Source organism: Rissa tridactyla, chromosome 1 (genome assembly GCF_028500815.1).
Source record: "Rissa tridactyla isolate bRisTri1 chromosome 1, bRisTri1.patW.cur.20221130, whole genome shotgun sequence".
Taxonomy (NCBI): Eukaryota; Metazoa; Chordata; class Aves; order Charadriiformes; family Laridae; genus Rissa; species Rissa tridactyla.
In genome coordinates this window covers 163,673,792-163,696,199 of record NC_071466.1, presented here as the reverse complement: position 1 = coordinate 163,696,199, position 22,408 = coordinate 163,673,792, and the positions used below count along the sequence as shown (strand labels likewise).

Below are 22,408 nucleotides of genomic sequence, written 5' to 3'. Positions count from 1 at the left end.
CTGAAATGCAAAGCTTTCAGCAGCAAGGAGTGGCTGGTGTCAGAAGTTCTTTAGTCAACGCGTATGTTTTAACCAGTAAATGTTACTGCCTGGATCATCTAGGGAACCCTAATGGTTTAAAACAATCTCTATAGGGTTTCATTTAAAAGCAGATAAACCAATTGCTTTGAACGAGTATTTGAAATGAGATGTCTGCAGAGGACTTTCTATCTGCACAGGGGCAAAAACTGAGTGATGGGCTTTCTAGTGCATCCAGGGACAGTGAGGTGATGGGCTGCAGCTGCAGGGAGGTGTGCGCAGGCTTCTTGGCCGCTTTGGGCAGGGACGGGCAGAATTGGGAGAAACAGCATTGCCAAATACTTCTCACACCTAGTCTGGTGTAACCCAGGTTCCCTGGCAGAGCTCTGCAGAAGCAGAGCAAGTGTCTGAGCACAGCCCTAGCCCAGATGGCCACATCTCTGTCCCACCAGATGTCCTTGTTGTCCCTATGATGTGATGCTGATATAATTAAAGATCTGCTGGTTCCCACTCCGGGTAGAGCTCACCCTTCGCCTCACTGCTGGACTACAGCTGCTGGGGCATTGCCCTTGCAATGCAAAATCTCCCAGCTGATACCACATTGCTGTTCAAGACTGATTTCTCCTAACCACGTGGTTTTGGCTGCTGGATCTTTTGCTTCTACCATCCTTGGTTGCTCTCCACAAGGGCTGAAGGCAAAACGGCTTTCCAAGAGCCTGCAGCATCAGGATCCCGTTGGGGAGGAAGGATGAAAGGTGCTGCTGAATAGAAAAGATGAAGAACAGGTGCCTGTTGTGAAAAGCTACAAATTTCCTGCACAGCCCCCTAAAATTGAGAACTACTTTCAATTAAAAAAAACACCCAAACAACAACAACCCAGGAACCTGTATCCCTGGTAGAGGTGCCTAGCAGCTTGTCCAGGTGCTGACTTTGTGGCAGCACTGAGGATCGTCTCCCTGGTGCTCCTACCCTGGCAGCACTGAGACGGGAACCAGCCACCTTCCTGTTGTTTCTGCAGCGTGCTCCAGTGAGTGCAGCTGTTACAGTAAGCACGTACACCGAGACAGAGACATCTCTCATTTTGTGGCACAGAAAACTGCTCGGACAACTTTTGCATGAAAGGAGACTTCCATTTACTGCTTTTCACTCAGCCCTATTAATCATGGAGACACGTCTGATCAAAATATGGATCTGCAGCAGAATGTAGGCTAAAAGTTCATTCAGACAGGAGAAAGCACAGCTCAGCTGTGCTCATCAAACTTATTTTTCCATGTGCAAATCCAGCTTCCTTTGTTTCATTTATTATAATAATGTTTGCCTTCCCACATACTTTTTCTACTTTTATCTCTGTTTATAATCTCTCTTCTCATGAATTTTCTTGCTTAAAAAAAATACCAAACAAAATACTTATCTGGGTTCCTCTTTATTCCTTCCCATTTTGGCTTCACAGTGGGTTCTCTCAGGATGTGTTCTGCAGGGTTAGTTCTTTACAAAACATTGACAAAAGACAGGTAAACTCAGTGTACCACACTGTCATCTTAAGGCTCCTGTCCTATGTTGCTAACACATGACTCTTGCTTGGGCAGCAGAATTTGAGTTTTTCATGGCACAGGTGTAAGTGAAGTGCCATAATATTAGCAAGGATTGTGTTACAATTAGAACGCATTGGAAGAAGGAGCAAGACAGTTGGCAGGAGATATGGGTGGAGGTGAGGAGTGTCTCTCTCTCTCTTGCGCCTTATTAAGTGACCTGATCTATGGGAGATAGCATTTAATGGGCAGACTACAGCAGAAGATGTCAAGGGGCACAGAAAATGTCCCATCCTGTGGCTACAGCACCTTCTACCCCAGCAAAACTCCCCCCTTTGCCCACACTTCTTGTATCCAGAGACTCCATTGAGTTGGGAGGCGCCATGCTGCTTCTCTGTGCTGTTGTTTTGCTGTGAGGAAAACAACTTCTACTGTGGGAGGCTACAAAAATGCAGTCTGACGCCTGTGCCTCCCAGCTTCTGGCATGTACGGTAAATGCAGGTAGCACTGCCTCTACTCCGAGGAGCAGGCAAGGACAAACGGCGGAGGCAAGGAGACTGGGTCTTGCAGACCAAAGCCTGGCCAGCTGCATGTGGCAGTGCAGAACATGGCACTGCTATAGTTATCACAGGCGCCATGATACCTTTGCCTCCTAGTAATTTTGGTGTCATTAGGTGCTGCTCATAATGGCAAATCATGATTTTACTGTGGTTCTGGTATGTTGTCCATAATTAGTGTGTAATCCTTTAACGCTAATTACCTTAAGTATTAATTCCTTAAACATCAATTAAAAAAATCACGTGAAAATTTACCTCTTCCTCAAACGAATCATGAGTTAACATGGGGGTACTTACAGTGTACTACTTAGACTTGGTTAATTAGTTAATCTCTGTAAAGGGGTTTCAAATGTGTGAAGAGCTATCAAACTGCTAAGTGCATTATCTTCAATTAATTTCATGCAACTACATCTTCATTACCAAGAGGGTCTTTAGAGTGCTGAGGAAAGGAAAAGGAGACATTGCTTCTAATTTTAAAAGCAACTAATCAAAAAACAAAGAATTAATTGAAAGATGATTCAACATGGTGGGAATAATGGTGAACATACCATTTCTTCTGTTTCAGCCAGACCTGAATATTCATCATTCATATCCCTCCTCTGCCTTTGCTGATCTCTGGTTTCTTTGCTTCCATCTTCCCCTGATCTTAATCCTCTCTCTCACTGAATATTAACCCTCTCTCTTCCGAATTTTATATTACCTTACCAAAAAAAAAAAAAAGTTAAAAAACAGCGAATCACAACAAAACACTCTTCAAACTGTGGAGTCACTGAGGTTACACCCTCACACCAACCCAATAAAATAAGACAGCTTGTTCCAAAATAAGTCTCATGGACTTCACTTCAAAGGGAGATGGTAAAGGCCCAGAACAGAGCTCTTGCAAGAGAACAGAGCCGAGTCCAGCCCAGGAGGTCATATGGTATCCCTCCATTTCCTGAACCACCCTGGTAACCAATGGAGATAAGCTCTTAATGTGTCTTTCAAAGTTTTCTACTCTATTTAGAGCTTATATGCCATATTAATTATTCTCATTTTACTTCAGCCATTAATAATCTGCTTTTGGTGGAGTTTTCTCAAAAATTTGACAATGCTATTACTCTGTCTAGCTGGCAGCTTTATTTAGGCCAGCTACATTGAATTGGTCTTTATTGAGAACCTATTTCCTGGATTATCTTTCTCCCACTGGGACTAACAAAAGATAAGAACATTTTTCTTGCTGGACCTGATTTGTTTTTAGAGTTTTTTCACTTGCCTTTTCTTTCTTTCCCAAGAATGATAAATCATCATTTCCTCGCTGACTGCCGAGGTCCCACATGTTGTGAAAAATTCAGACAGCTTGTTTAGTATCAACTTGCCTGAGCAGCGGTTATGCAGCAGTGTCTCCTTCACAGGGTCTGGATCATTTTTTAATGTGCATTTGGAGTATATTTGTATCACATCTGGACATTCACTCAGCAATGATTTGAAAACCTATTCATTTATCTTATTTCATCCAAAGGAAACTGGAACAGAGAACAGACTATTTGATGGCCGCAACTTTATTCTCTGCATACTGTGAAGTAATAGCTTAACCTGTTGGATGAGGCATTCACTAGCAAGTCAGCGTTGTGTACACAGTGATCCCGAACACCCCAGTTTCTCAGAGAAAGAACTTCTGCCACCAAACCAGAAAAACCTCTTCTCTTCAACCCCTCCCCAATTCATTTTTATAAAAGGAAGCAGTGAGGAATATCCATTGTTATCTGATCCAGTGGATATTAATTTAGCTGAAGGGCCAGAACTGTTTTAACCAGGATTTCTAACAGAAGTGTAAGTATCTCAGAGAGCAGCTTGAAAATGAGACAAGTTGTTGTTATGGGGTGCAGAAAGAAGAGCAGGAATATCAGAAGAAGCAAAGAAAGTAGCTTCTCACCCTCCCATACCTTCACCACTGGTTTGTTTGTAGAAAAGCTTACAGCATCTTTTCCCTTCATCTGGTATGTTCATACAGTCCACACCCACAGAAAGTACTAGAGGGGTAAGCCAGAAACTATTTGGAAAAGCCAAGGTTGCCTTGTACTTCAATCTAAAGCCCCCTCACTTTCCTTCCTTACATGAAGGATTAATGTGATTACCAACAATCATTTAATTCACCTGGGTGTTGCTCCTACCTCTGAAAGAAAGGTGAAATACAGCCTGAAGAGACCGTGCTACCAGATCCAAAAGGAATGGGTACGGCTACCTGAATACTGAAGCCTGACTTATCTGAGGTGCATTTCCACAGAACAAACCTAATTGCAGGAAGTTATCCATACTTAGCCAAAGAAGAGACAGGGCAGGGAGGATCCAGCAAGGTCTCAATGAACAGTCCATGATTTTTGCTTCATAGATGTGAAAAATAGGGGAAAAAATTCCTATCCCTTCTAAGGGTTCCCTTTCATACCAACATTTCGAAAGATCAATTGCCAATAAATTAAGACAAAAACAAAAACACCGTATGTCCTGGGGGCAAGGGAAGATGCACTCCCTCTCTGTCCCTGTCACGTCAGAAGAGCAGCTCCAATATGGCCTTCTGGGGCATATGGTGCCCTCACAGAGGCACCGGTGTGACATAGTTGGCAGGGAAGAGACCCAGTTCCCCACGCAGGCGTCCTTTCCACCATGATGGGTTGGAGCTGTCCAGGACCTCTAAGATGTCTCCACTGCGGAAGCCCAGCTCATCATGCTCCATAGCATCAAAGTCGTATAAGGCACGGACCCATAGCGTTCGCTGGAAAGGAGATAGAAGCAATCAGAGAACAATGAGCTACAAATCTTCCTCCTCTCATCCCTCTTATGCCCCAGTACGTTCACTAAGAGAGGTCAAGCAATGCTGAAATTGAGACAATCTTGCAATTAAACCAGGAAGTGGCCAAGATGCCAGGAAGGAGAGACCAATTTACTGGGACACCCAAGGGATGGTGCTTGGGCTCTCAGCAGCCTCAGTATGTTCATGGGTATTCACACCACAAGGTGAAAAGTCAGACTGAGAGCAGGGCCTTAAGAAATAGCGTTCACATGGCTCTGTCTCCTCCACTGTGTAAGATCAACTGTGGTAGCCATGTTTGAGGCCAGTTATGGGAGCACATATGGGAGCACTCCTGCCTGAGCTCCTGCCGGGCTGTACACTATAAGTGAATGGCTCTATGAAGGTGAGCTGGTGCTGGTACAGGTATAGAAATGTGTCCTTGGCCAGCAGAGCACTATGAGGGATACATAGAATCATAAAACAGTTTGGGTTGGAAGGGACCTTTAAAGGTCATCTAGTCCAATTCCCCCTGCAATGAGCAGGGACATCTTCAATGAGATCAGGTTGCTCAGAGCTCCGACCAACCTGAAGTTGAACGTTTCCAGGAATGGGGCGTCTACCACCTCCCCGGGCAACCTGTTCCAGTGTTCCACCACCCTCATAATGAAAAATGTCTTCCTTATATCTAGTCTAAATCTACCCTTTTTTACTTAAAAACCATTACCCCTTGTCCTGTTGGTGCAGACCCTACTAAAAAGTTTGTCCTCATCTTTCTTATAAGCCCCCTTTAAGTACTGAAAGGCCACAATAAGGTCCGACTCAGAGCCTTTTCTTCTCCAGGCTGAACAACCCCAACTCTCTCAGCCTTTCTTCATAGGAGAGGTGTTCCATCCATCTGATCATTTTCATGGCCCTCCTATGGACCTGCTCGAACAGGTCCATGTCTTTCCTGTGCTGAGGACTCCAGACCTGGATGCAGTACTCTAGGTGGGGTCTCACCAGAGCGGAGTAGAGGGGCAGAATCACCTCCATCGACCTGCTTCTTTTGCTACAGTCCAGGATATGGTTGGCTTTCTGGGCTGCAAGTGCACACTGCCAGCTCATGTCCAGCTTCTCATCCATCAGTACCCCCAAGTCTTTCTTGGCAGGGCTGCTCTCAATCCCTTCATCCCCCAGCCTGTATTGATACCAAAGGTTGCCTCAACCCAGATGCAGGACCTTGCACTTGGCTTTGTTGGACGTTGAGGTTCACATGGGCCCAGTTCTCAAGCTTGTCCAGGTCCCTCTGGATGGCATCCCATCCCTCAGGTGTGTCAACTGCAACTCAATACCGCTATGTCACTGATGAAGATATCAAACAGTACTGGTCCCAGTATAGAGCCCCGAGGGACACCAGTTGTGGAGGGATCTCCATCTGGACACTGAACTGCTAGACCACTACCCTCTGGATGCGACCATCTAACCAATTCCTCAGCCGCTGAACAGTTCATCCATCAAATCCATATCTCTCCAATTTAGAGAGAAGGATGTTGTGGGGGACCATGTCAAAGGCCTTACAGAAGTCCAGATAGATGACATCCATAGCTCTTCCCCTGTCCACTGATGTAGTCACTCCATCCTAGAAGGCCACTAGGTTGGTCAGGCAGGACTTGCCCTTGGTGAAGCCATGCTGGCTGTCTTGAATCACCTCCCTGTCCTCCGTGTGCCTTAGCGTAGCTGCTGGAAGGATCTGTTCCATGATCTTCCCAGACACAGTAATGAGGCTGACGGGTCAGTAGTTCCGAGGGTCCTCCTTTCTACCCTTTTTAAAAATGGTTACGTTTCCCTTTTTCCAGTCACTAGGGACTTCACCTGACTGCCATGACTTTTCAAGTATCACGGAGATTGGCTTGGCAACTGCATCAGCCAGTTCTGTCAGGACTCTGGGATGCATCTCATCAGGTCCCATAGACTTATGTATGTTCACGTTCCTCAGGTGGTCATGAACCTGATCTTCTCTTACAGTGGGAAGGACTTTGCTCCCCCAGAGAGCCAGCACACAAGCAAGTCTAGTAAAGATTGTAAAGAATGATATTTGCTCTTTCAGGAACTTCTTTGGACTCTCCCCAAGGTCAGTCCCCTAACATCAAAAGGATTTAGGAACTGTTTGGGTTTATCAGTTTATTTTGGGTTTGCACTTTAATGAGCGCTATGGTCCAGTTTTTTTTCTTATGAGAACTTCATCATAAGAGACTTTGCAGTCAATCCCCCATTTTGACTAGAAATCAGATTTTAAAGGACAAAGTATGGGCTTCTTTTCTGGGAAATTGTTGGTACCCACACCATGGGTCATATACAATTTGGGAAGTATGTTTTGTGGGCACAGATGGAGAGATCTGTTTGAAGACAGACTAACATTTGTTAAATCTTCCATTCAGGGCCCTGATTAGACACGGCTCCTAGTTATTTGGGTGGACATACAGACCTTCCTATAATTGGATTTGGTGGCTTCTAGATCACTCAGAGGGTGTGTCAGGCAAAGGCATGTTTTATTCATTGCCACAGCCCTCTGAGGGATAAAAGCCATTGTATTTTGATCTGGATTATAATAAAGATTTGGGGCTTTTGCCCAAAGGAGACATGACCCCATTTCCCAGTTTGTTCCAAATTTCTTAATCCAATCTGTCCTCTTTCTCTCACACTTGATAAAGTCCTGCTGTCCTTCCCTTCTCTCCTTGGATCTTGGTTCTGTGGTGATTCTGGGCTAAGATGTACATCTCCTCAAGGAAGAGGTGCATGCCTGAGGTCACACTCATAGGAGCTGATAGAGAAATACTTTGGAGTTGTCAGTGGAATCACGGGCTGAGGCAGAGAAAGATACCGTGCTCTATGCAGACATTCACATAGTGGGAATTTGCTGAACAGGTGGGTACTTAAGGTCAACTGCCAGGTATGGATCCAGGTAGGGGAGCAGTCTGACATGTCTGCAGAGACATACCTGGATCCTACCCGCATACACTGTGCTAAGAAGTTCTGACAGATATGGGTGACAGGTAGGTGAGTCCCACTTTGATGGCATAGTGGGTCTGAGAGAATGTGCTAGGTGCAGACAAGTAGAACTGAGTGATGACAGGTCTTCTCAGGACTGAAGCAAAAGGTAGCGGAAGAGACAATGCGACTACAAGTGCATTACAAGACAGATGGAGCACTGTAGAATGGCACAGTATTACAAGGCAACTCTCCATAGGACTTAAAAAGAGTACTGTACATCTAGCTGCTGTGCTTAGTGAAGGCCTGTCTGTGGTGTCAAAGATACTTGACAGTCCCTTTCATCAGTGGATGTGAAGCCCTTCTAGTTAAAGATCATTAGGTTTTCAGAAATGTCTTCTGCTGGACTGGACCCATGCTTGATCCAAACCCATGGGTGAACTTGGGCTCATTCACAGTGTTCCAGATGCCTATTGTGTTGAGCTCATGCTACATTCCCTCTTCTACTAAGTCTGCACGTTAACCAAGACTGGCATTGAGCACAGTCCTAGAGCTATGCTCATATAACACCATAGTCCGACCCTGAGAGTGCCCCAGAAGCAGATGCAAGTGGCTGGAATAGAGTCTTGAGATTCAGAAATATCTTCCAAGATATGTCCCAACAGGCTTAACATACTATTCCTCATGCAACCTCTGTGCAGGTAACATTGCCCAGAGTGCTTGACCTATTGAGTAGCACGGATGAGGACTTTCAGGTACATCACCTACCGGTGTCTGCTGGTGCAGTGGGTCTGTATGTCTCCGTTGCATGGCTGCTGCACTTCCTTGGCTGTGATCCCTTAGTCCATACAGCCCATCTTTCCTGTCCAGACTCCCACCGTATCTATCCTAGAAAGACAACAGCAAGAGAAAAGTCATGAATATGCTGAGATGTATAAATGAGGGGCTTTAGGAGCCAGTGGTGGCCAGTGAGTCAGGTTTCAACCTTGAAGTAAATAATTTTAGATGTTTGCTTCCAATACAGTCCCTAAGCTGCAGTCCTGCAAGCAATGCCCCTCATGGAAGAAGTGTTAGACTGTTCTATTTTGGATTTTTCTTCTTAGAAGTGGGAAGTTGACCGTCTTCAGCTGTGTTCCACAGCTAGCAAAAGTGGTCAGAGAGGGGCTTTTTTGGCCTCTGGGACTTTGAGAGGAAAAAACTAAGGCTGTTCTAACTCACAGATGAAAAGCCATGCTTGCCAAGGGCAGTTTTGCCTGTCTGGAGTTACTACACCCCAGTGCTGCCCACTCTTTGCTCTTCCTCTGTCCCTGGTGGAATGGCAGTGATGCTGATGCAGTTGACTGTGTACGTGGGGACTCATGACTTCAATTTTTATTTGGGCTGTTCCATGCTGTAAAGGGCAGGGGGTAATTCTGAGAATCCAGTAGTATGATTAACCGAAGAGGAAAGAGACAAAAGCAGGTTCAAAGAAAAGAAGCTGTATGCATCTGAAATCATACCAACACAAATCAGCCCAGACAGAGAGAGGAAATAGCAACATCCAGGGAGCAAGTTCTCGTTTGTCTGCACAGCGGAGAGGTGCTGAGTGTCTTCATCCCTCCAGGCCTTTAGTGCATGCACTAAGCTTTTTTATGATAACGGTGTGACAGAATCTGTTATCATGTTAGCTCAGGTTGCAGCAATGCTTCAGTAACACAGGGTCTGATCAGCTGTGTCAACAAAGGGGAGGAAGAACAACAGCTTGTACTTGCTGTTGCTTGTAAACAGCTCTTGTCCTCTCCGCCTTGCTGCTTCCTTTATTGCACCCACTCTTCCAAAAGCTCCTTTGGTCTCACTTGTGCTTTTGTCAGCCTAAAAGGTTGCTGAGGCTGCCTGAGACTGGAGCACAATTTGCACCTCACCTGTCCTTGCCAGAAAGTGAGTGAACTCAATCTGGCTTTGCAGCTGGAAGACTTACTACATGGACCTACACTCCTATGAGTGTTTCTGCTCCGTATCAAAGCCACTGTACACTGACTTCTGTTTTTTGCTGGTTTGTCAATCAGTCACGGATCACAGAACTAAGTAAAAGCTCACATATTTATTGCACATTGAAAGTGCTCCCCAGGCTGACACCGTCATCGCTGCTACTCCCATACCAAGACCTAACTGACTCTGCCTCCTAAAGCAGGTTCAGGGTGGCAGATTTTTGACAAAGTGACTGCTCACTTGCTACCAAGCAATTAAGGCAAATGGTTTCACGTGCCTGGGCTTGATGTCCCAGCCCCTTGTTCCTGGTAGTACCTGTTGCTGCTGCAGTATGGGGATAGGATGCTCTACATATCTCTTGGATATAGAAGAATGATCTTCTCCAGCTGCTCCACTCAGGTGGAATCCTTCACGGGCCATCCGTTCCAGGCTCCCACCACGCCTCTCCTGATGGAAGAAAGATCACAAAAGTGAAGTCAGGTTTTGCTTCCCACCACATCCTTGACTGAAGCTTAGCAATCGTTGCACACGGATCACTACCACTACCCTTTACCTGGGAGGCTTTTTCAAAGGAAAGCTCTTGCCCCTCTAAACAGAATGACAAATCAGGAATCCCGTATTTTAGATCTTTGTTATAGCCATTCCTCATCTGAAGAGTGGGTAGTAAGGGGAACTCCTGGGCTGGTGTGAGGACTATCACAGGAGCCAAGCTCTTTTTGGAAATACTGCCCTTAGACTTCATTTGTCTCTGCACTGAAATCTGTATATTACTATCATTCTATCATATGGCTGTAGCATCTAGAAATTTGAATTGTGAACAGAAACCCCGCTGCGATGAGTGCTAAACATACCCTGCTGAGCCCATCACCATAACAAATGTACAAAGTGTTTGCCAAAGCAAACTTGACTCCTGTTCTTTCATTTGCCTGTCTGCATCTTGGAGCAAATGCTGTTCCCTTTCCCTTCCTGCTCACAGTCAGACCAAACAGGTTGTTTTACTGATATATATGCATACAGTCTTCCTTTCTCCTTCCCCAGACAATTCTTTGCTGTGATCTCTCGCAATAGGTCACATAGCCTCTATTTTATACCTTACTAATGCATTTTTAAAGCTCTGCATAAGTGGTCTAGAATGAGACAACAACACAAGACCCTTTTTCAGACTGAAAAATAAATCATCTCTCCTTTGAAACCAGCAAGAATGACCCACATGCAGCCTATAAAACTACTGCTGCAGTGAGCAAGTCACATGTCTTCTGCCTTGCCTCTACCTGCACATCCTGGTAATTTAATACCAGAATCCGTTTCCCAGTAAAGCAGGACTTTTGTTAGTGCAGTGACCAGGCACGTTCACTCCAAGCACTGCGTGTGCAATGCATAGCAGTCTCTATTATGTTATTTGCTTGTTCCCCTGGCACAAAACCAGGGATTCATTGGACTGGGATTCGCCTGCCTTCTCAAACATCTACTACATCTTCCCTCAATGCACAGCTTGTTCCCATATCTGCTATGTTCTTCTCAGCAGTACTTCTCAGTTCCTACCAGTCACTGCTCCTGGTTCTGCTCTTGGTTCCTCCACACTCCTTACTGTCTTTGCTAGGTAACAGAAGACAGACAATTCTGAGCAGACAAACTTTCAACTGTAATAAGTTGTCTCAGACACAACCTACCAGTCAGCTGTGTACCTGCCCTCATGAAATTTAGGCATTTCAATAAGGATGTGCAAGGCATCTTAGAATTGCAGCTCTGGGGCCTTAGCACACCTTTAGCAAAGCATGTCTATGCAGATTTGCAGCACTGCCTATTGCTTTCCAAAACAGAATCAGAAAATTCTGCTCAATTATATAAGTGTACATACCACTGAATCCAATAAAAATCTATGTTGTAGGGCCCACCAGTGTAGTGATGTGACTGGGTTTCCAAGGACAGACTCTCCCCCCAACCCAAAGTCATTCTCATGGGCTAAATTCCTTCCATAGAGAGGATTATTACTGAGAAACTCCTAAGGATAGTTTGTGTTTACCTTCTCCTCTCGGCTGTTGTCCCTCAGGAAGATCTGCTTCTGCCTGGAGATGGAAGCTGTCTTGTAGTAGTCCACCAGCTTGTTTAGCGAGTGGAATTTCTCTGTCCACAAGTAATAGTTACCCTTTGAATCTCTCATCACTTTGAAGTGTTGCACATCATCTTCATGCCTGGATCCAATTGGAAAAGTAAGAGATCATCAACCAGACCACACTTTTACCTTTTTTAAAAAAGTCTTTTCCAGAGGGGTACCAAAGTTTCTTGCTTGGCCAAATCCAGACATCTGGAAAGTAAAGCAGTGGCAGTCCTTCTGTGTACTGGACCTAGGTATGGCTTTGTATTTCAAAAGACTCATCAACTTAGAAATATGGAGCATCGCAGGGCTCCCCAGTCACAAGGCACTACCAGAATGAAGCACAGGGTTTTAAAGCCTCTCCTTCGAAATAAAGGCCAGAGGAGCTTTCAGGGCCACTAACAGGTGGAGAGCTAATAGCTTTATTCTATAATTTCTATTAGAGACAAAGGTGCAGTTGTAGTCTACCCACTAGCCTCTGCAGGTTCCTGTTAACATCCAGTCTGCATTGACTATAAGAGATGTATTATACCTTTTCACACCACATGCATCAGACATAGTCACATGAAGCCATACATAAGATTTATAACTGTATAATATCTAGCGTAATAGCATTACTACTGGTCATTATCCCTACACAAAAGAAAAAAAAAAAGGAAAGGAAAGGAATTACTAGTTGCTGTTGCAAGCCAAATTAACAGTCTCGACCTTCTGCCCCTGCTTGCACCCTGCAACTCCCCTCGCCTTACCTCTTGTCTGATTGGACAATTTCTCTTTGCACCAGATGTGATCTGGTTTTGGTACCCCCCTCCTTGCTCTGTGCAAACCCAGGAACTCAAAACGCTTGTCTTGGAAGCTACATCTGCACAAATAAACTAAACAGGGACCAGGCAGGGACTGAGTGCTATAATCACACAAGCTGTTAAGGTGTTAGCATGGCTTTGGTCTAAACCAAAAAGCCCTTCCCTAGGTAGTGCTGGGCCATGGTTAGGGGGACAGAGCGGACCAGGAACTGTTTGCAGTGAGCTGCTTGAAAACAGCTGTTCTGTTCTGTGGGGTGAAGAAGCTTCAGCCATATGGATCTGAGCTCTGCCACATTGCTTGATCTTAGGGCCAGAGAAGGAACATAACTGTATTTAGTTTATTGGCGTAGATGTAGCCAGAATGTTTTCCTGCATTCCTCCCAGATACTTTTTGAACTCCCTGAATCAGAAAGTGCACACTGCTTGGAAAAGACATTGCCAAGCACTGCTCTAATTTAAAACTGGTTATCAATTATTTGACTGAAAATTGTGAAACCAACCATAATTTAAACAGCTCTGCTTTGAAGCAAACTCTCTGAGAAGGGCTGGGCTACAATAAGTTGCAGCTGGGCTGCACGCAACTAAAAGCCATTCCTGTCCAATGGCTGTTTAGTGACCTGTGGGAAATAAGTTAACAATGTAATAGTCATCTCTTAATGGGCAGTAGTAGGATTCTTCAGTTCAGTAACCAGAGCTGTCAGGGAAATAAAACAAATAGAAGGCACATGTTTTGTACTGTGGGAGATGTCCCATGTACCACTCTGCTTTGCTGCAGCTCTTTCAGAGAAGCAGGTCACCAAGGGATGCAGCTTTGGAACGGGGCATTCACTGTGTCACTTGAAAAGAGGCAGACACATTTGGGAAGCAGATGCCTTATTTGTTCTTATTCACAACACAGCAGCACTGCCAGTGACTGGCAGCATACAAACTTCCCAAGAGGCTACGTCACATTAGGAATCCTGTCAAGATGAGGCTAGGGACACCATTAAACAGGAAAAGAAGCAAGAAAATGCTGTGAGAAGCAGATACCTGACAGAGATAGAGAAGTCACCGTGAGAGTTCTGACTGGCTCGGACGATGAAGGAACCAACTCCTTTGCTCATGAGGATGTTCTCTGCTTCGTGGCGGGATATCCTCTCATCAAACCATCTGTCAAGTGGGAAAAGTCACGGACGTGAATAAGGAAGGTGAATTAAGGTAAGGAACAAAAAAGTTGAGGGTAGGGAGAACGTGAATAAGCAGGGTGGAGGAAAGACAAAACAAAAGGACCAGAGGAGCCCACATGACTACTCCAAGTGGCCACATACATGCTAAGGTACAGGGTTTTGATGGGTGCAGACCATTTTCTTTGAGCAGTAAAAGCATGTAGATGCAAAGAAAACAATGTAAGTTTTGGCCTGCTGAGAAGCAACACTCATCTGAAACTGTAATTACAGGCATAGTACAGTAAGGTGTTAGTCAATGAAATTTTAAATTACAAATGTGCATGTATATATACATAATTCTCTGACATATATATGAAATTGCTTTTGATAAACTGATTGAAAATTACTGGACTGTGATGGATATATTGCAAGGGACACACAAATTTTTAGCAGAAGCAAGCCATGAAAGTTTTAGTACTAATAAATTGTTTCCTGCAAGAGTTATAATACCACAAAATTGCAGAAACACAGAATACATAAGCACACTTATGTAAATTTAGCCAGGCATAACAAACAACACTATAAGGCACTGGACAAATAATGAGAAAGTCACCATAAATAGTAAAATAATACAGTGTCAATAAGAATTTTTCAGTAGAGAAAAAAATTGTGTATACTCATACACATCCACTCCACAGCTAATACGATCTACAGTCTGCAGTCTTCTGCCTTTACGTAATGCTCAATTGCCTGTACTGCATTATAACTAAGGACCAATAGTTTCACAAGCTCGCTCATTTCCACTTTCGAGTTTTGTTATACTTTTCCTTACCATCATCACATGCACATCACATGCTAATGATACATCACCTATGTGTCATTAGCAAAGGGAAATCAGACTTTAATCAGCATTGATAACCAGTCTCAACAATCACTGTACAAGACAAAGATGGGAAAAAAAGGCCCATCAAAAATAGGAGACAGCTTTTTTCCCTGCATCTGGTTTTAGTATCTGGCCTGAACTGCTTCAAAGTGCAGACCTACTACTTAAAAAAGCGTCAAAGCAGAAATATTTCTTCACAACTCTTGCACAGACAAAGCATGATGAGAAAAATGTGTGTGAAAAAAGAAGCTGCTAGTGTCCCTGCGTGATGCCACAGCCCTGTGAAAGAACAAACGAGAACAACTACCTGGGAGATCTCATCCCCCTGAGGCCCAAAAGTACAAGCCCTTATTTGCAGAGCAAACTAATAATGTCCTTCAGCTCAGCCAAGCAGGTTGGTTTATGTCCAAAAAGTCTGGTAAGTGCCACCTTCACAGGGGACAGTGGCATTTATTTGTACCCTCAAAATCCCTATACACTCCCAGTTTGCCTGCTTAGGGCACCAGTGCGTTACAGCTAGCAGTACTGGGCTTGGTGCGTGCTCTGCCTGTTCTCTCCTTGAAAGCTGCAGCGCGTTTTCAAAAGAGAAGACTCAGAGGGGCTTCAGGGAGCATTTCTGCCAACTGAATAGAAAGGCTGTAAAAATGCCGTGCATTGTCATATTTATGGCACGGAGCTGGACAGCACATTTAACATGCATTTTAACACCCATCAATCCTTTCTGAAAGTGCAGTGCCATCTACTCGGTGGGAAGAGAGAAACGAAGGTATGCCTGTCCTCTGACAGATCTATGTTTGGGTGTGCAGTCACGAAACATGGAGAAGGGTGAGCGTGTGTGTGTGTGCCTGCATGTGTGTGGGAGCAGGGCGGCATGTCTGGTCTATCATCTCTGTCAATCCATGAGTAACACAAGCTGTCACGTTTCGCGTAGCATTGCACTGACCTCTAGCGCACCGAGAGGAACTCACACACACTTTGACGGGGGAGGGAACACGGATGGCAGGCTCGGGAAAAGGGAGTTACTGTACTTAAGAGTCGGGGGGCGGGGGGAGGGAATTACATTTTTATAATTCATTTTCAGAGAGATCTCTTGCTCTTCCTTTCGTGCTCAGCCTGTGTCTGTGTTGCCAAGACTTCACATCATGACTATTCTCCTTCTGTCTGAGGAGATCCAAATGCAGTTCCTGCCACATCCCAGCAACATCCCTCTGAGCAACAGTAACAAAGGAGTCACTTGGGAGTGGTAGACAGCACTGAGAACCATTCAGCTCTGAAAGAACAGAGGATGCTTCAGGGTAGAAATAAGGTGCGCTGGCAGAACTTTGTACAGCATTATGGCAATCCTTGCCAGCCTTAAACTGTAGTATGTTATAACCAGTGCTTCCTCTGTCATGTCTTCCTTTATGCGTGCACGCATGCATGCTCTTGCCAGCACTCTGTGGAAACGTGCAATGGTGGCGGCACAGTTTCTGTTACACTTACGGGGGAACGTGAAAATCAATGAAGTTCTTCGGAACGTAGCCCTCTTGACTTCTGAGCTCAGCCTTGTACCACTCTTCCTGGGAGCTCAAAACCTGCAATGGAGAGATGGATGGAATAAATTTGTCTCCTGAGAAAGGCAAAAGTAGCCAAGATTCTAGAATTTCTTGTAAGAATAGAAGAGAACTCCACACATGCTCTACTTCCCACCCACCGTGCAGCAAGCTTAGTGGCTGATGACCACTTTAGAGCAAACAAAGCAGCAAAGAAGGCCGAGCAGAATTAGAGGGATTGCCTGTTGACTTTATGCCTTCATCTGAATGCCTGTCCAGGTGGCTGGGGATGCCATCTGCATGTCTCTGATGCCTGTGAAATGGAGAAATTCATCTCTAAAGGACTTAATATGGGTTTAAGGAGTTCTCTGCGCTGCTTTTAATAGTTGGTACTGGAAAAATCTCAGTTTCACAAGGGAGAAAAAAAAAACATCTGTGAAAACTCCTCTGACAGGTATGGGTATGGAGGGATATACAGCTATATCTCTGTGTGTGTGCGCGTTATGACTGCACAGATGTTACCATGCACTGTCATTTCGCAAGAGATTATTTAGTGGGTTAAGTCTTCAGCTGCCCTAAGCTTTGCCAAGGTAGATAAAAGAAGGAGGCAAAAAGTATTTTAAAGCCACTAATACACTTCAGAGACTATAGGATAGCAGAAAGCCAGCCCACAGCGCACACTGGAGCAGCTTCAACTGTGCTCACATTAATGTTGACTGTAATCGTCCTTAGGAACTGCACTGCTGACCAGAGACTGCACTGCTGACCAGGGACTGGCCAAATTCACTGCTCCCTGGCTGACGGCCCCTGATACAGCCCTAAGCTAGAGGAGAGAGGACAGGGATACAACCACATTGTGATTTTACTGCAAATGTTGCCGTCTTTGGTGTTTTGTTTGACATTCCAGCTCCTGGGACAGAATTCCGCTTTATGAAATAGTACATGTTTCTGTTCCCTCTGGTTCTGGAGAGGAGCCTGAAAGCACGAGGCATGACAGTTTTAAAAGGAGAAAGCAAGTGGAAAAGACTTAATTTAAAATCTATTGTTAACAATAATAATAGTTGTTTTGTAAGCCAATCTCATATTTTTGGGGGCCTAACACACATTCTAACTGCTTGGTGTCAGCAACAGGATGCTACTGTCTCTGGGGATGATTCTCCATTGCCTTACCTGCCATGTAGGCCTTTTTTATGCATTTAGATACAGAATGGTTGGGGAACAGAAAGCTGTGGAGTTCCCTGCTTGATAGTCACTGCTTCCCCTATCCCTGGGCGCCCAATTAAGGCTCTTTTTTGCTGCTGTGGACAACCAAAGGGGATGATAACTACACCCTGCTCAGGCTCAGGCCCTGCTCTGTTGGCAGCAAGGTTTCCAGAAAGACCCACCTGCTGGTTCTCAGTGCAGGGCTGGCAGGTTTCTCTCAGTGTGTCATCCTCTCAAAGAAGGATGTAGCGGGGGGGTGAGAGGGTGGATTTCCTCCTGTCACTGCTGGTTGAGGGCCTCATGTTTCCTGTTTTCTAATCTCTACATCAATACTGTTCATCTTATCTCCTTTATAAATCAGAAAAGACAGCCAGCAGGTTGTGCAAGCAGCAGGAGGGGGCTCATGACAGGGTATGAATGTATGTGTGCGTATGCCAGAAGTGAGATGTTACTCAGGTTAATGTACTGTTACTACAGCTTGAGCAGCTAAGGTGTTATTTTGTTTACCTCAAGGACGTTAAAGCAAGAGGCAGTCTGACTTTTCTGGTAGTGAAGTCTCTGTGACAACTAATAATAATACCAATGTGTAGTGTTATTTGACACTTTTCATCAGTAGCTTCCAACGTGCTTTGAAGGAAGCTCTAGCTTAAAACGCTTTTACAGGAAGGGAAATTAAGGAACACAAGGAAAAGTGATCTGGCCAACACCATCACCCCAGCCAGGGACTTGATGAAACCACAGTCTCTTGAGGAAGAAGATATCAGGTAAAGATCATGGGCAGTAAGGGCATGGGGACTACTTGTGACCTAAGGAAGAATTAGGAATGAGAGTGTTCACCTACACTGAAGAGAGGCAGTAATTTCTCCAGAACCTTCTCATAGCTCTCCAGAAAAAAATGGTATTTGGTCTTAATGAGTTCGGGATGCTGTCAGCTGTGTCTAAGCTTCAAGAATTAAAAGACCAATAAAATAAAAAATGGTGGTGATGGAATAGGCACGGACAAGACCTTGGCTGAGACCTAATAATTGAGTTATTAACTGGAATAGCTGGGACTGTACAGGGAGGCAACGAAGGCTCCCCGGCCAAACAAGGGTTTAGATCCTATTGTTGTACATCATCCCTTTGGATGGTGGAAGAGTTAAGGCCTTAAAGAGGAGTTATACTCAGGCATTTTCAACTGAAACAGAACAGCTATACTAGGGGCTGAGAAGTGGAAAAATAATTAGGGTAGAGCAGCGTGTGACTTCATCTATGGGACTTTGGTAGGGTTAACAAGAACTGTTCTACCATAACACATGCAAATCAACTGTGGTATTGTATACGATCAATGCTCCTTCTGCCGTTCCCCCACTGCTAAATTCCTGCAAGGGTGTATATAATGTTATTAGCCCAAGACCTCTTAAGCGCTTATATTATGGGTGTAACAGACTGTCTCATGGACTTTTCCTCTTCTATTTGCAATTGCCTAAAACCCCTGCAGCAACTAACAGTAATTACTTACAGTGAAAGTTAGATATAAGTTCTATAACGCATGATAACTATCTTTTAAACAGTTTAAGAGCTTGAAATAAGGAAGACAGCAATCTCTCTGTACCACAGTCATCCTGCCTGCCTTTAGACATATCCTAAATGTAGTCACCCTAGACTTCCTATACAGTCAATGAAAACTGACAGGACCCTCAAAATCTGTCCACTGAAGAACTGGATCTCTGTCTCAGCAAAGGTACTTATCCTTCCCTGCTGACTACTGGAGGACTGTAGGACAACTAAATCCATAGTTTATGGACCTAAAATCAAGTGAAGTGGACAGAGACTCAAACAACTTGGAAATTGTTAGTTGACCTATAGCAAGCCCCATGGGAGATGAGTAACCTGCATTTGTATCCTAGTTTCTAGGCATCTGTCTTCATCAGTTTTTTATCAAGGCAAATGGGAGTACAGAAAGATCTGGCAGCACTCTCAGAAATGCTGTTTAGTCAAGCCTGGGCCTGTACTTACCTTCAGCATATCCCCAGCCTGGAAGCTCAACTCATCCTCTCCAGAAGCACTGAAATCAAACTTGGCGATGGCTTCCATACTGTGTCTTGGTGGAAGAGCAAAGCTGGAAGAAATATATGCTTGTCAACGTCTATGAGCTGCTGGGAATGCTGAGTCTAGCCTCTAGAAAGCTTATAAGCAATGCTGTGATTTGTACATGGATGAGCATGCACCAACTATTGGTAGACATTAGTTACTAGACATGGAAAGACATTAGCAGGTAGAAGAGATGGCATGGCCAAGAGGCTATAATTAGCTCAAGTCATCAGTTCGAACAACCCATTGGGCATGCTTATTCCAACAGATCTTCTCTGCAGCAATCTCATGGAGAAGTTTGCACATATCACCCAAATACGCTGCTAGCAGGGAAAAAACTTCTGTATAGACCAACCACTACTCTGTCACAGTTCCCAATAAAGCAAGTGACTCTGTCATGCAATAAAAGAATGCATTTGCCCTCTGCAATGACTTACTCTTTATCTCAAGAGCGAGACAAATGGTGGACAAAACAAACAGCCTGCAATAAATATAATTGTTTCTTGGACAGGGGCCACTATGCTGAAGGTTGAAAGAGTCTTTTCTCTGTGATGGCTTAGCATGGGTGACCACAACTTTCAGCTAGGAGAAACTGTTTGCAGAAAGGCTATATTCCCTATTTTGGAGCAGGTAGGGAGTGAAACTGTAGCATTGACAAATTTAAGGCCTGCACTTACCCTACCTCAGTGTGGTAACCCAGGAGCCTGAAACATACCAGACAGCCTGCAAACCAAAGCCTGCTTTTCATCAGCACAGCAGATGTGGCAGGGGAAGCAGCAACATGAGCTTCACTTCTTCACCACTTCCTGCTCATGTAAGTCAGATGTACCCCACCAGGACCACTTCTATAATCAAGAGAGTTACTCATTTCCCATGTCTGGCTCCATGGACCCTGTAGCCCAATGGTGAGGCTGCCCGTGACAAGACAATAGCTAGGCGGTGCCACATTAAGTGCACTGCTGGTAGATGCTCTTGCAGCCCAGCTTGTGAAGACATTCAGACAGCTCCAATATAGAAGTTTTTATGGTTACTAAGCTAGGTTCATATGGGAACAATGATCCTGAAGCCAAAGGTTCCACTACCTAACTTCACCTCTCACAAATACACCCAGATTTTACAGCTTGAGAAAAACTAGAAAGCCCTAGAAAGAAACCATATGAACAACCCTAGTTAGGGGGCTATTTCTTGTCTCCTGTTAGAACTGAGACAAGAACCCCAAAATATAAAGTGCTGATACTGAGAAAGCTCCAAAATTATGCCACTTCAAAAGCAACAGACTACTGTAACCCTTATTCTCTGCAATACTTGCAAAGCTTCCTCCTTTGACACACAACCCAGGTATTTAACTACCTGCGTAACAAGGATCCAGGACTCAGCTGTGACACAGTGCAACTTGACTCAAACTGCTGAGAATGAGCTGGAAGAAAGACTACAGGGCAAAAATCATAGACAGAGGTAGGGCTGTTGAGACAGCACCAGCGGTAGCCCAGGGATTCAAGAGGAAAAACATCAACATGTAAAGATATAAGATCTCAGAGGGAAAACAAAACTGCAGAAGGTTTAGCTGGAATAGTCAGTCTAGCTGAGGACCAGTCACGAATCATTGGGATCACTGAGTTGAGTTGTCAGTACCATCAGTCCTGACCCAGCTGATGGCAAATGGCAACCGTGGAGGCCAACTCTTCACTCATGACTGATGCCTGCCTCACCAGCAAAGATTATTCGGGTGCCTTTTACACAGGTGAGGAGTATGCTAATCCTTAGCCTAATATTTCATTAAATCCTAGCTAGCCTCCATGTGTGTTAACTGTATAAAGCAGTTATTTATTGGCTAAATTGTGTATTTCCTGCTTGGAGAGTCCCTTTGCACTTGACCAAAGATGCCCGGATAAAGTGATCCGCAAGAGGGGCATCACTGGAGATTAGTTCTGAGATTTGTTACATCTCATTTCTAAGTATAAAAAGATCTTCACATGCTTCCTATTGGATTCTGTTAGCACCCTCTTTTTTTGATTCTTATAGGTGAATTTGTATTCACGTGACTGACGTCAGCTAGGCAGCACCAAAGTAAATTTTTTAGCAGTCCACAGACATCTCTGCTCATTCAGCATGAACCTGTCCTACAGCAACTGGGGTGGTTTCAGTGCTGGGGCCTCCCATGTAGGCTGGAGTACATAGCTCAGTTGTGATCTCCTATGCACCTGCTATACCAGCCTGCTGCCTTAGGGTTTTGCCAATATATATCAATACTGAACTATAACATCCTGTGTTTTACCAATGTGCTTCATTCTCAGTCTTCAGCTTTTCAGCTATTCCAAACATTTTTACCCCCTTTTCTCTCTGCCAACTTACCAATTCTCTTTAATTCTTACTTTGGATACCCTTTGCAGATGCGACTCAGGCCCGATTCGAGAACTGTCCTTTATTCTTGCACTGACATTTTTGGAGCTTCAGTCTATAACCTCCCACAGACAGCGTGAGTCCCTTGCATGCTAACAGAGTGTAGGGGTACTAAATCAGAGGGGAAATTAACCATTGAGGGAACTAGATAAACAACGATACTCTTTCATGGAAGAGAACTGAAGAAAAAGACTACAGGAGAGTTACTTTAATAAGGGATGTTTTTCAGTGTTTTATCTTGCAGCGGTGGGCTGCTGCGGAGAGATCAGAGCCAACAGTGCACGCGAATCCTGGAATTCCTAAGTGCAGAGCATTAATCCCAGCTTGAGGAAAAAAACCCCACACTTAAAAACAATAAACTGTTTATATACAAATCCTGTCTTTGATTTTTGTCCCTTAATCACAGAAGGGACAGTGGGGTTCTCTCTGCAGGGGGCAAAAGGGGAGAGAGACTTTCAGTTTTCAACA

General features: G+C 44.5%; 1 protein-coding gene across 3 annotated transcripts in view; it reads right to left on the bottom strand.

Moving 5' to 3' along the window:
- Positions 1-1,439: 1,439 nt before the first annotated feature.
- The window catches only part of GRAP2 (GRB2 related adaptor protein 2), a 43,782-nt gene continuing 22,813 nt past the window's right edge, over positions 1,440-22,408 (bottom strand). For all 3 annotated transcript variants that reach the window (XM_054188076.1, XM_054188078.1, XM_054188077.1), the window contains exons 2-8: positions 19,466-19,568; positions 16,215-16,306; positions 13,734-13,853; positions 11,830-11,998; positions 10,122-10,253; positions 8,607-8,726; positions 1,440-4,853 (exon numbers count right to left, since the gene is read on the bottom strand). In XM_054188076.1, the coding sequence (XP_054044051.1) occupies positions 4,674-4,853; positions 8,607-8,726; positions 10,122-10,253; positions 11,830-11,998; positions 13,734-13,853; positions 16,215-16,306; positions 19,466-19,543 (891 nt within the window). In that variant the 5' untranslated portion in view covers positions 19,544-19,568 and the 3' untranslated portion in view covers positions 1,440-4,673. The remainder of the gene's footprint in view (positions 4,854-8,606; positions 8,727-10,121; positions 10,254-11,829; positions 11,999-13,733; positions 13,854-16,214; positions 16,307-19,465; positions 19,569-22,408) is intronic.